Source organism: Urtica dioica, chromosome 7 (genome assembly GCF_054948205.1).
Source record: "Urtica dioica subsp. dioica isolate 48M chromosome 7, U.dioica_male_clone48M_v1_H2, whole genome shotgun sequence".
Taxonomy (NCBI): domain Eukaryota; kingdom Viridiplantae; phylum Streptophyta; class Magnoliopsida; order Rosales; family Urticaceae; genus Urtica; species Urtica dioica.
This window is the reverse complement of record NC_142762.1, coordinates 33,053,676-33,067,452: the sequence shown is the minus strand read 5'-3', so window position 1 is coordinate 33,067,452 and position 13,777 is coordinate 33,053,676. Positions and strand designations below refer to the sequence as shown.

The 13,777-nt window shown below is 38.6% G+C and overlaps 3 protein-coding genes and 1 long non-coding RNA gene across 4 annotated transcripts; 2 read left to right on the top strand and 2 right to left on the bottom strand.

Annotated features, from left to right (window-relative positions):
• Positions 1 to 4,526: 4,526 nt before the first annotated feature.
• Positions 4,527 to 5,009, top strand: LOC149390910 (uncharacterized). The gene has a single exon (XM_089619886.1). The coding sequence runs from the start codon at positions 4,527 to 4,529 to the stop codon at positions 5,007 to 5,009; it is 483 nt and encodes a 160-aa protein (XP_089476012.1).
• A 550-nt stretch (positions 5,010 to 5,559) lies between these two features.
• Positions 5,560 to 7,203, top strand: LOC149390909 (uncharacterized). Its single transcript, XR_016300313.1, has 2 exons — positions 5,560 to 5,872; positions 6,991 to 7,203. It is a non-coding gene; the product is annotated as an uncharacterized LOC149390909 (long non-coding RNA).
• Positions 7,204 to 8,021: 818 nt separating this feature from the next.
• On the bottom strand, positions 8,022 to 9,273 carry LOC149390908 (uncharacterized). The gene is made up of 2 exons (XM_089619885.1): positions 9,156 to 9,273; positions 8,022 to 8,599 (listed from the first exon to the last, which is right to left on the bottom strand). The coding sequence occupies exons 1-2, from the start codon at positions 9,271 to 9,273 to the stop codon at positions 8,022 to 8,024; spliced, it is 696 nt and encodes a 231-aa protein (XP_089476011.1).
• A 2,187-nt stretch (positions 9,274 to 11,460) lies between these two features.
• Positions 11,461 to 12,045, bottom strand: LOC149390907 (uncharacterized). The gene has a single exon (XM_089619884.1). The coding sequence runs from the start codon at positions 12,043 to 12,045 to the stop codon at positions 11,461 to 11,463; it is 585 nt and encodes a 194-aa protein (XP_089476010.1).
• Positions 12,046 to 13,777: the final 1,732 nt, after the last annotated feature.

The following is a 13,777-nucleotide window of genomic DNA, read 5'->3' as shown; positions in this document are numbered from 1 at the left end:
TGATTTTCTTTGTTTAGAACACGAAATTAGGATTTTGTTTGACATATTATGAATAAATTTGAGTTAGAATGAATTTGAATGAATTTGAGTTAAATTGAAATATCCGGATTGTGTTTTGACATATTGTGACATACGTTAGTGTTTAAAATGGTTATGTTGATTAATGTTGATATTGAATTGTTTATGAATTTGTGATTGTTGTAATTATTTATGAATTTGTGATTGTTGGAATTGTTTATGAATTTGTGATTGTTGGAATTGTTTGTGAATTTGAGATTGTTATGTTTAAATTAAGTTGGAATTGATATACAATTTGTGATTGTTGTGACATAATTAGTATTTAAAATGGTTATGTTGATTATAGATGTTGAGATTGAATTTTCTATGATTATGCTTTGTGAAGGTGAAAAATGGTTCGAACAAAAACTCCGGCGCGCGCCACGGCTCCGAGCTCTTCCAAAGGTCCTAGTAAAGGTAAAAGTAAGCGAGCTCGTCAAGCGTCTCAGAATCCGAAATTTAACTATTCTTGAATCAAATTAAAGGTTTGTTTGTCCTCTTTCCAATGCCGTTGGTTTTAGATCAAAAAGATGTCGGAGCCGCCTGTTATGGCGATTTTACTCAGAGGTGCGCAGCTGCTCCGAAAGTCCAGTTTTTTAGAATTTTTTAATTCCGGATTTCGGACCCCACACCATGAGTTATAGAACTCTAATGAGAAAATTTTCTTGAGAAAAATTATTTTTCATAAGATAAAAAACATAATGTGAAAGATGAAAATGTTTTGATTTTTGAAAAATTTACTTGAATTGAATTTCTTTAAAAACTATTTTGACTGTTGAAAATCGTTTTGACTTTCAAAACTTGAAAATGTTTTGTCATCCAAATCATATATGTTTTTCAAAATGTTTTAAAAAATATATCTATATCACATATGTTCAAATTCTATATGCTCTTGAAAATTTGAGTGAGAGGTCTCCTCGAAGACGAGCCGAAAAAATAAGGATGTGTAATCTCAAACTTTCAAGTGTTCAAGTGAGTGGAAGTTCACACTTCCCTCATGCACTTTCCCGAATAGAAAATAGGAAAATGTCCGAGTATGTACCTTGTGCCTTTATGCAGTAACACTGCTCTTCCTTAAACATGAAGATCTAAGATTCTTTTCTAGAATTCCACTCTATTGCTCTATAACTAGGAAATGCGTTTTCGAACTTATAAGAGACGATGTGCCAACTCTAAAAATTAAGTGGGAGGGTTATACTTGTTGTTTTCAACTCACGATCCCCAACACTAATGAAAAGTGCAATTGTCGCCAGACTAAGACTCACCTTCGTGGCCCTCTCTTAAATGAGAGTACTCAACGGCGCTTTGCTCTAATCATTGCTCAATGAGCTACGTCCGAAAGAGAGACAATGAGACAAGGCCTCCCATCGGTGGATTCTTTTTTCAAAGTCGATCTTTTGGACTAAGTGGTTGGTTACACACTTAGACTCCATCCCTAGTAATCCTCCCTCGAGGCCCTGCGAAATGATGTGAGTGATCGAATTTTTTTATAAGGTGGATAGTCATATATGATGTATTGACATCTTGGCTATGCATTAATGATGAGTCATTTACTTATGAAAGGAGACTCGTTGCGGCCTTCCCTCGAAGGAGTAAAGTGTCATTTCGTTCATAACACCTTTGAATTTTTTCTTTCTTGTTCATCCTAAATACTTAAACAAACTTAAATCCTAAACCAAAAGACTAATCATAAAATTGTTTCAACTTCAGCAAAATGCCTCTCAACCCTCTCTCAGTCATCTTTTCCTCAAACAAACCAGAAACCGAAAACTACGTTGTTTGGAAACGTAACCTCGACATCATCCTTACCATTAACAAGCACAAATGGGTACTCACCACCCCGTGTCCTCCTCAAACGAATGATGATTCGAGTCAAGAGGACAAAGACGCCTTGGCGGCCTGGTATCGTTCCGATGAGATTGAGAGGTGCTATATCGTAGCATCTATGAACAGTGTGCTCCAGCAGCAACATCGTGACATTGAGACAGCCGCCGACATGCTCTACAATCTCCATGAGATGTTTGGCGGGCGAGGGCGTCAGGCCAGACAACAAGCAATCAGACAGTTTATGAACTGTCGCATGAAGGCTGGGACTCCTGTCAGGGACCATATGATGTTGATCATTAGTTACCTGAATGAGATGGAAATCCTAGGATCTGAGATTGATGGGGGGACCAAAATAGATATGATCTTGGAAACTCTCCCCGAGTCTTTTGATACCTTCAAGCTGAACTACTCCATGAACAAGCTAGAGTACACTATTACCGAGCTTATGAAGGAGCTTCACATCGCTGAGGGTCTCACTAAGAAAAAGAGGACTCAAGGAGAGGTACATGCTACTGCCTCCACCTCTGGATCTAAGAAGAGACCTCGCAAGGCCGACAAGAAGAACCAACCTAAGGTTCAAAAGAAGAAGAAGATGCCAAGGTTTCCTAAGGTGGACAAGTCAAAAGACAACTGTCACCATTGCAATGAACCTGGTCACTGGGGTAGGAGTCCTGCCTACCTCAAGACTAAGGAAAAAGGTATTGTACTTATTACCGAAGCATGCTTAGTGGCTGATAATGTATCAACATGGATTCATGATTCCGCTGCTACTAGCCATATTTGTTGTTCCTTGATTGGTTTTAGGAAAAGCAAAAGCTTAGAGGAAGGTGAATTCTGCTTCAAGTGGGGTGATAGGAGCTTAGTGTCTGCGAAGGCTATGGGATCCGTGACGCTGTCTTTTGAAGACCACACTTTAAATTTGAATGTTGTTTATTATGTTCCTTCCTTTGGGAAAAACTTAATATCTCTTGCTCGCCTTTTTGACCAAGATTATTGTTTAAAGTTTATAATGAATGGAATTCGTATTTCTTTTTCAAATTCTTTTGTCACTGATGCATGAATGAAGAATGCTCTCTTTTACATTTATCTCACACAACCTTCTCTTTTAGACACTGAAATAGATAAAGATCTAGTTAGGGAGCCAAAGAGGATCAAACTTTTTGATTCCTCCGATCTAATAAAATCAACGTATCTCTGGCACTTAAGACTTGGTCATATCAATATAGACAGGATTAAGAGACTTGTTAGGGACGGTCCACTCCAAGCCTCTGTAATAGGTTCACTACCTACTTGTGAATCTTGTATAGAAGGAAAAATGACTAAGCGACCTTTCTCAGCTGAGCGTCGAAGAGCCACTGAGTTTCTGGAACTTGTACATTCTGATGTATGTGATCCGCTCAGTACACAGGCACGACGGGGAGGATACGAATACTTCGTTACCTTCAGCGATGGTTATTTTGTCTATTTGCTCAAACACAAATCCGAGACCTTTAATGTATTTAAGGTCTTTCGGGCATTAGTGGAAAAACAAACTGGCAAACAGATCAAAACCCTTCGATCGGATCGAAGTGGTGAGTATATGTTTGAAAAGTTTGATGACTTTATTAAAGAAGAAGGTATCGCTTCTCAGCTTACAGCTCCTGGCACACCTCAACAAAACGGAGTGTCAGAGAGAAGGAACCGAACTCTAATGGAGATGGTTAGATCAGTGATTAGTTACTCATCACTCTCTCTTTCCTTTTGGGGATATGCCCTCGAAAAAGCAGCTTACATTCTGAACCAAGTTCCGTCTAAACTGGTTCCTGGTACTTCTTATGAACGACGGACTGGCCGTAAAGTAAATCTGGGCCACATCCGAATTCGGGGTTGCCCTGCACATGTGCTAAGGAAAAAGACTAACAAGTTGGCTACTAGGTCAGAATTGTGCCTTTTTGTGGGATATCGAAAGGAAACCAAAGGTTTCACATTCTATAATCCCGAGGACGACAAGACTTTCGCTAGCACGAACGCTCGTTTCCCTGAGGAGGACTTTATGAAAGATGTAAAATCTAGAAGCAAAATTGTGCTTGAAGAAAAGTTGGGTGAGGAAGCATCTACCTCAACTGTTGCCAAAAACCACAGCTGGACACGACTCAGTCTGGGTCATTGTTGATAGATTGACCAAGTCAGCTCATTTTATGCCCATCAAGACCAGTCACACCGTGGATAAGCTCGCTGAACTCTACATAAAAGAGATTGTACGTCTCCATGGGGTTCCTAGCTAGATTGTTTATGACCGTGACGCTCGCTTCACATTCAGGTTCTGGAAGAGATTACAAGAGAACCTGGGAACTCGCTTGAAGTTTAGTACTGTTTTTCACCCCCAAACCGATGGTCAAAGCGAACGAACGATCCAAGTGTTGGAGGACATGCTTCGAGCTTGTATTTTGGACTTCCAAGGCTCGTGGAGTCGTTACCTTCCCTTAGCCGAATTCTCGTACAACAACACCTACCAGGCGATGATTAGTATGGCGTCGTATGAAGCCTTGTATGGACGGAAGTGTCGCTCTCCAATTCATTGGGATGAAGCTGCTGAGAGCAAGTTCATTGGATCGGAGATGCTTGAGCAAACCATAGAAGCGGTTAAGAAGACCTAAGCTCGAATGAAGACGTCACAAAGTCGTCAGAAAAACTACGCTGACAGGCTTAGGAGGCCTCTGGAATTCGAAGCGGGAGAGATAGGTTTTCTGAAGATCTCACCTATGCGAGGAGTGATGAGGTTTGGGAAAAAAGGGAAGCTCAGTCCAATGTATGTTGGACCTTTTGAGATCTTTGAGCGGGTAGGCAAAACAGCTTATCGCTTGGCGTTTCCGCCGTCTATGTCCAACCTCCACGATGTATTCCACGTGTCCTTGCTACGGAAGTACGTGTCAGACCCTTCGCATGTCCTGCAAGAGCAAGAGGTTGAGATCTCTCATGAGGTCAGATATGAAGAACCAGCTGTTGAGATTTTTTATCGCAAAGACAAAGTTTTGAGAAACAAGACCATTCCTTTAGTCAAGGTTTTGTGGAAGAGGCATGCTGCAGAGGAAGCTACATGGGAGCTCGAGAATGAGATGCAAAAGAAATATCCTGCTCTGTTTTAAGTTTCGAGGACGAAACTCTTTTCAGGGGGTAGGGATTGTAAATGATAACTTTTGAATCTCGCCGTTTGTAAATTTACGGTTAATAAATGAGCTTTCGTGTGTCGCAAGTAAGTTCTTGAATGAATTATGGACGTTGAAGTTTATCGAGTTAATTTAAATTATTTTAAGGTAATGGAAAATATTGGAATAAATAAAGGATTTATCGAGTTCGTCTCGAATAATAAATTATTTTCCGAGAAAATATTCCGGAATTTAATTTATGAAAATAAATCCTCAAGGACGAGAATTATTTCCGAGAAACCTTGAATATATATTTAAATTAATCGAGAAAGAACGAGAAAATTCTTGGTTTAATTATTTAATTAAAATCCGATCGGTCACGGATTTAATTAAATAACTAAGTCACAACGGGTATAATTGTTATGATTTCAGGACCCATTTGTAAGAAGTTTTGGAATGGGGGCCGGCTTAGAGTTATGAGGAAATAAAGGAGTTAATGAATAAATTTCCTTTTTCTCTATCTTCCTCATTCTTCTTCAATCTTCTTCACGTTACTTTTTTTTCTCTTCTCCTTCTTCACCCGCGCGAGCCACCTGCAAAGGATAACAAAGAAAAAAAAAATTCTGCAACTAAGGATTCCAACCGGTCCGACCACCATTGACACTTCATCACCTCTCCATCACCTTCTCTTCTTCTTCTCCCTCGCTTGCACTCGGCCAGCAGCACCACCAATTGAGCACCGCGCGCGCGTCCCACCGAGGAGAAGAGCGACCGCCGCTAGCCGCCGTGGACACCGACCGGGAAAGGAGCGCCGGGAGAGAGAGAGAGAGAGCTCGTTGAGGAGGCCGGAATTCACGAGCAAGGTGAGATTTGACTTGAATTGAATCCTGAAAGTTTGAGTTAGGGCTCGTATGTGATTTTGGGGGTTTTTCAATTTCGGGATGGAATTTGTGAAATTGATCGTGTATAGTGGTCGTTTGAGCTTGGTTAGTGATGTTGATAATTTGAATTGGAGTATTGAACTCGAATATCTTGGATTTGGTTTGGATTTTTGGCCGAATTTCATGGATCAGGGTTTGGAGATTTGAATTTTTGGGGCTCTTGAATTTCTGGAGTTGTTTGATGATTATAAGACATTTCTGTGATTGTTAAATGTTTGGGTAAGGAGTTAAAGTCATGAATTGATTATGGTTGATTTTGTTAGACGGATTTCTTGAATTTATGTGAATATGGCCGTGTGGTTTAGTGTGTTCTGGTTAGAAAATTCTGGTTGAGTGTGCATGACATTCTGAGGCTATGAAGAACGTTGAGAGTTGAGGAGAATTGGTTTGAAAATGGTTTTGCCGCGTACCATTTAGCCGTGTGTTACTTGGCCGTGAGCTTGGATTGGTGGTGTGATTTTGGCCGTGAGCCTAATTTTGTTTGGTTGATTTATTTTGATTGCCTTGTGATGCAACTCTGAGCCACTAAGCTGTTGAATTGTGAATTTTCTGTAGCTGAGTTGATTCTCGGTTTGTGATGCATTGTTTTGGGTTTTGGTTTCTTCATTTTGGTCGTGGAAATCACTTTGGCCATGAGGATGTTTTGGGCTCGTGTTTGTGTGAGTTATGTGCTAGGTTTGAATTGGTTTTATGATTTGGATTTGGAATTATTTCGGGAAGGAATATGATTTGGTGGTTTGATTTGAGAATTTAGATATGGGATTGATGATTAATGATTTGAGATTTGATATTTCGTCCGGGTTTGGGTTTTTGGGTTTGAAGTTGGTGATTTGTAACTTGTGATTGGATGTTTTGGATTTGGTTTAGTGATTTCAAAGTTGAAATTTGGATTTTAGGACAAGTTGTGTGATTTAATGACAAGGTTATGAATTTTGTGACAAGTTGAGAATCGTGCTAGTTGTTCGTTTTCGGGTTATAAGTTCGAGTCGGGAGTTGGATTTTGTAAATTGATCGCCATGCTCGTTTTCTGAATTTTACAGCTCAGTCACATATCAGAGAGAATCGAGCGAGAGTCGGCGGAACTTAACACGTCGAAGCCGGAAAAATAGAAAATTCAGAAAAAAGAATTGTAAAGCTCGATCTCACTCGTGAGTCGTTTATCGATTTATAGCGTTAGACTCGAGTTATTTTTTTTAGTAATTCGAGTTTGTATTCAAGGATTATTAATTAATCTATTTAAGGATGTTCGAGAATTTAATTTCTGGTTAATTAAATTAAGAATTCTCGGTTTGTATGATTTTTCGGATTATTCATTTAATTTATTTAAGACTCGTTAATTAATGATTTGAATTTTATTACGTACTCGTTCTTTAGTACGAACTCGCACGAGTCTTGAATAAGTTTAATTCCGAAAAGCCGGGAAATAAGTGAAGTAAATTCTCGAACCCCTGAACCGACTCGCAGTGAATCCCGATAACGAACCTTAAGCTTGTCATCACCTCCTGAATCATTGACTAATGAGATTTCAACTTCGGGTTTTAGTTGCTCGACGCTTCAAGACGTGTTAACGCTTCAGGACGTGTAGAGTCTCGGGAAACGTGAAAAGCAAGATACTCCGAGAGAAACTCCTTTGTTTGACGTAATAAATCAAGATCATTAGTAGCAAGCAAGATGTCGTCAACATACAAAACTAGAATTATAAACTTACTTTCACTGATCTTCAGATATATACACCGGTTAACGATGTTTTCTTTAAATCCAAAAGATATGACGGTATCATTGAACTTGAGATACCATTGTCGAGAAGCTTGTTTAAGTCCGTATATTGACTTCTTCAATTTACATATCATATGTTCCTTTCCGTCAACTACAAACCTTCAGGCTGATCCATGAACACTTCTTCATCTAAATTCTCATTCAGAAATGCAGTTTTCACATCCATTTGATGGAGCTCTAAATCATAATGAGCTACCATAGCCATAACAATCCTCAGTGAGTCCTTTTTAGAGAGAGGTGAAAAGGTCTCTTTGTAATCAACATCATATTTCTGAGTAAAATCTTTGGCAACGAGTCAAGCCTTGTGTCTTTCGATATTGCCGTTTGAGTCGAGCTTGGTCTTGAAGACCCACTTGCACCCGACTCTATTACAATCTTCAGACAATTCAACAAGGTCCCAAACTTCATTTTGATCAATTGATTTTAGCTCATATTTCATGGTGTCTAACCACTTAATAGAATTCTCACTTTCTATGGCTTGTGAAAACGAAACTGGATCATTAGCAATTCCTAAGTTGTATTCCGACTCTTGTAGATAAACAACATAATCATCAGAAATAGCGGATCTTCGTTCTCTTACAGATCTTATTGATGCGACTTCTTGTGGCTCATCTATGATAGGTTCATTTGGTACGACATCATTCAGTGGTGCTTGGTCGTTAATTTGTTGTTCTTGCAAATCATTATCATGGTCAATATGAACAGGAACAACAACTTGAGAAGAAGGTAGAGGCAAATGTACTTGCACTCTAACTTCTTGGATATCCACATTACGTGGTTCCAAACTCCCACTGACTTCACCATTTTCGATGAACCTAGCATTATTAGTTTCAACAATTCTTGTACTATGGTTAGGACAATAGAATCGATACCCTTTAGATTTTTCTGGATAACCAATTAAGAAACCACTGATTCTTCTTGAGTCCAGTTTCCTTTTATGTGGATTATAAATTCTTACTTTCGCTGGGCAACCAAAAACATGCAGGTGCCTTAAACTAGGTTTTCTTCCCGTCCATAGTTCAAAAGACGTCTTAGGAACTGCATTACTGGGAACCCTGTTCAATAAATATACATCGGTCTTTGAAGCATGCATCCACAAAGATTTGGGTAAAGAAGAATTGCTTAACATACTCCTAACCATATCCATTAAAATACGATTACGTCTTTCTGCTACACAATTTTGATGTGTTGTTCCCGGCATGGTGTATTGAGTACAGATGCCACGACTTTCTAGGAACCTAGCAAATGGATATCATATCTTCCATAGTATTCACCACTTCTGTCGAATCTAACAATTTTCACTTTTCTATCTAATTGTCTTTCAACTTCATTGGCAAACACCTCTAGGGTATCTACCGATTGAGATTTTTCATGCAACAAATAGACAAATCCATAACTTGAAAAGTCGTCAATAAAAGTGATAAAATACCTTTCTCCACCAAATGATGGAACGTCAAAAGGCCAACAAATGTCGATATGTATAATTTCAAGGAGCTGTGAGCTTCTTGTGGCTGCTTTCTTAAGCGTGTGTCTTGTGTGCCTTCCATTACTACACCTTTCTTTCGAAGCATGCCTTACGTTTCAGGCAATCTTTCTGCCAATGTCCAGTCTTTTTACAGAACCGGCACGCATCATTGCTTAGTTTCTTCTTGTGAATTTGGACAAATGACTCATTCAGCTTTGATAGTCCTTGCTTGCCCTTTTCTGTCTTCCATGGCTTCTTTCTAGCTCATTTATGAGCAACGAGATTGACAGAATGATTTTTCGATTTCTTAAGCCTCGCTTCCTCTTGAATTAGCATACTTTGTGATTCATGCACATTTCATTTATCCTTCAGAGTGTTATAATGCACGTGAAATGTGCCATACTCATGAAGTAAGGAATTGAGGATGAACGTTACTAGGAAATTTTCATTCACTTATATTCCCATCGTCTTCAGTCTTGCTGCAATGTTCTTCATTGCGACAACATGCTCATGCATGATACGAGAACCATCAAACTTCATGGTGGTTAACTTACCCATTAGTGCCACAGCCCGTGACTTATTAGCCGAGTCGGACTGAGAGTTTTCTTCCACAAACTTCATAAATTCCTTAACATTTTTCAGTTTTCTTAAATGTGGACTTGATGTTGTCTTCTACAGTCGTTTGCATAAACATTAGGCTCAGTCTGTTAGATCTTTGCCAAGCTTTTATGGAAAGATCTTTGGTCAGCGCTGCTAGTATTAGTAAGAGCTGCGGATTCCTCACTTAAGAGTCCCAAATTAAGATCCCGAACACCGAGGTGAAACTGAACTTGTTCAGACCATTCAGAGAAATTAAGACCATTGAACTTAATAACAGACGTGGCTTGCGAATGAAGAGAAACAGGAAAAGAGGCTACAAAAATAAATAATATATGCTCACACATTAATGCTTTGAGTAATAAACCTAATCCATAATACAGATTCAGATTACGTGATATAAACATAAGGTATATACATTGAAGTCACCTTTGGGCAGATCAACAATACATACGATAAGGTAAACATAATTGATGCTAAAATAAATTTTCACATAATAGGCATTTGACATGCTTCAATTAGATATATTTGCAATCTTTGGATATATTAAACATACCTAACCAAGCATATCAATTTACCATGATAATGTTCATGAATTATAAAACGAATAATCAACCTTTGGGCGACCCGAACGGTTTATAACCACGAACTTCAATACTCATGCCAAAATTTAAAATATCTTAATGTCATTTAACTTAAAACCATCACATAAACATGAGTAATTGAATTTATTTTATTTGATATCCAAAAGAAATTTTATAATTTGGGGTCTTTGGTGACTAACAAATTAATCAATGATATGGATATTGAAATAAAATAATTTTATATTTAATATGATATCTATAGAACTTTATAATTTGGTCACTTTGGTGACTAGCAAATATTTCATAATATAGATATCAATAATTAAATAATAGTTTGATAAATTGATATGATACTTTCATCACAGAGTTGGAAACATAAAGTTTTAAACGTACCAAATTAAAAGGCATGCATTTCAGTTCACAATAAGGAGCATAATAAAGAAAATCTTACAATTAAATTGTTTCAATAAATATCGACCATCAAAATTGGAAATTGGCTAGACACATTTTATTATTGTGTAAGTCCATTAATGTCTTGATTCTATAATGAATCAAATACAATCTCCAAACTATGAATACGTAAAAACCAATTCATAACCGATTACATAAGGCAAATCAGTATCTTTATGTATTACTTATATAAAACTTTTAAAGATAAAATACAATGATGTGCATAGGATGCTTTCAATCGGTGGGTTTTGTTTGTATCCACCACCATCAGAACAAAAGCAATAAGAGTTTTTTTTTTTTTTTTGAAGAAACTGAGGGGCCTCCAAACCAGAGCACCCCAAATTCATTCCATAACAGTATCCCTTACAATCACATATTTCACAGAGGACAAGATGTTTCCCAAATTACAAAAACCAAAACCAGTAGAATATAGAGCCCATTTGGCCAAACCATGAGCCACTTGATTACAATCTCTATGATTCCACACAAAGTTACAACTACTAAGACCATCACTAAGAGATAATATTTGCTCATACAGAGGGATACAATGCCCAACCGGACAATTTCTTCGCCGAACGAGAGAGTCCATAGTTTGGAGATTGTATTTGATTCATTATAGAATCAAGACATTAATGGACTTACACAATAATAAGAACTCCAATCATTTCAGCTTCCACGGCACTACCCGCTTGCATCTTGCTCCTCCACATCCACAGAACACTTCCCCGTTCATCTCTGGCAACGATTCCGACCGCCGCCCCTGCTTCTAAAAATGCAGCGTCGACATTGATTTGTGTGACGTTATCCGGTGGCCTTGGCCACCGCTTCTCGATCCGCTCCCGATGTAGGCCCTCCGAGAAGCTGTTCGCCGTCTTAAACTTGCCAATATCAAGAACAAGCTGCTGAGTACTATTAACCAACACCATGAAAGACGGTTGCGATCCCCGAAAGAATTTCTGGTTCCTATTCTTCCAAAGTTGCTCCATAATTCCAACAGCATAGTTAATGAAAACGTCATCTCCCAGTTTGTCCTTCATCATCGTGTTGCACTGGATCAAAAGCTTCAGAGTTTCCAAACCTGATCTAGCCGGATCACTCTCCCATTTCTTACCAAACGCCACCGTGAACCAGAGACGCGCCGCCGTGTCGCAACTTTTGAAAAGATGCCATATCGACTCTATCTCTTCACCGCACACCCTACAACTCACATCCAACCCCGGCATACACACCGCCAGGCGCTCCGCCGTAGGGAGACAATTTCTTCCCAATCTCCATAGGAACAATCTATGGCGTTCATGGATCCGGGTTCGCTAGACCTCGGCCCACACTCCGTCATTAGGATCGAAGCAAGCTTTGTTGATTTCCTTGTACGCCGATTTGACACTGAAATTTCCAGACTGAGTTCTCGTCCAGATCCCCTTATCCCTCAACGGAGCCGGCCGGACCTTGATCTTAGTGATTCTTCCCACATATTCCACGCCACAGACCTGCTCGATTTTCTCTCGGTCCCAAACTCGAGAGTTAGACTTGAAAAAATCACTGACTCTTGAAACTTTCGCAATCCCACTGTTCTCCGTCCGCTCAATCCTCTCACTCCCAAGCCACTAATCAGTAAACACCCTCGTATTTTTTCCATCCCCAATCAGCCTGGTAGAGTTTTCTAGAATCTGATCTCTCTCTAAATGAATGTCACGCCACCCACCAGAGGCCATCGTCTTCAGCATACTTTGGAGAAAGTGTGTTTCATTGCAATATTTGGCTGTAAGAATATTTACCCATAACAATTCCGGTTTGTAAGCTATACACTAAGCCAATTTAGCCAAATAGGCTTTGTTAAAATCATTCAAGTTTCTAAACCCAAGCCCACCACTCTTCTTTGGGCTGCACAACGTATCCCAAGCCACTAGAGCCATGTATTTTTTCCTTAGCCACGTCACCGGTCCACCAAAATTTCCGAGAGTCTTTCTCAATGGCTTGCCAAAAGGTTTTTGGAAGCCGGAAAGTAGACATAGCATATGACGGGACATATACGGTAAAAGAAAAAGAAATATCCAAAGAACATATGATGGATAAAATATAATATAATATATATGGCATTAGGAGAAACTACTTTCATGAACGGAACTTTCTTTGTGGTGATGCGATTACATCTATCAGTGGGCACAGGGACATAATGACTCTCAATCACAGTAAATCGCAAAAATGGATACATAAATAATAATAATAATAATAATAATAATAATAATAATAATAATAATAATAATAATAATAAACTCAGATCCATAAAAGAAATAAACCATCAAATCGTGCAGAAATCATAATTCCATAAAACCCAGATTCAATTGAATAAAATAAAAGCAAAACATAACGCAGCAGCGGATTAAACAATAAAACTTAATTGGAAAACCCCTAATTCATCAAATCAAGGCTCTGATATCACATGTAAGCATAATTTAAATGATCTTAAATAGCCAAGATCTTAGAACTAGATAATTTTCACAAAACATTAGAGATCAAGAAAACCTACCTCGATCTATGACGAGAGCGACAGCGGTGGCGGAATCACCGGAATTGATTTCTCTCTCTTGACCCCTTAAATCTTGATAGCTTTCTTTTGATGGCTCAGGAAAACTGCGTAATGGGTTGAGAGATGACCAATCCCTAGGGTTAGCTTTATATAGACTCACCATCAGGGTATAAAGGAAAATTACCTTTATTTATTAACCAATAGGATTTGTCTTATTTATTATTAAAACCTAATAGGTAATACACTTTGGCCACATTATTTCCCACATACAAAGCCCACTAATGGGCTTTAGGAAATATTCGGTCTAACAGATGGTTCAATAATTGAACATTTCACATAATGACTTAGTGTAATGATCGCAATGAGTTACGAATTGTGTCAAAACCGTTCATGCGGGCCTAACCCATTAAAAAACACTAAGAAGAGCA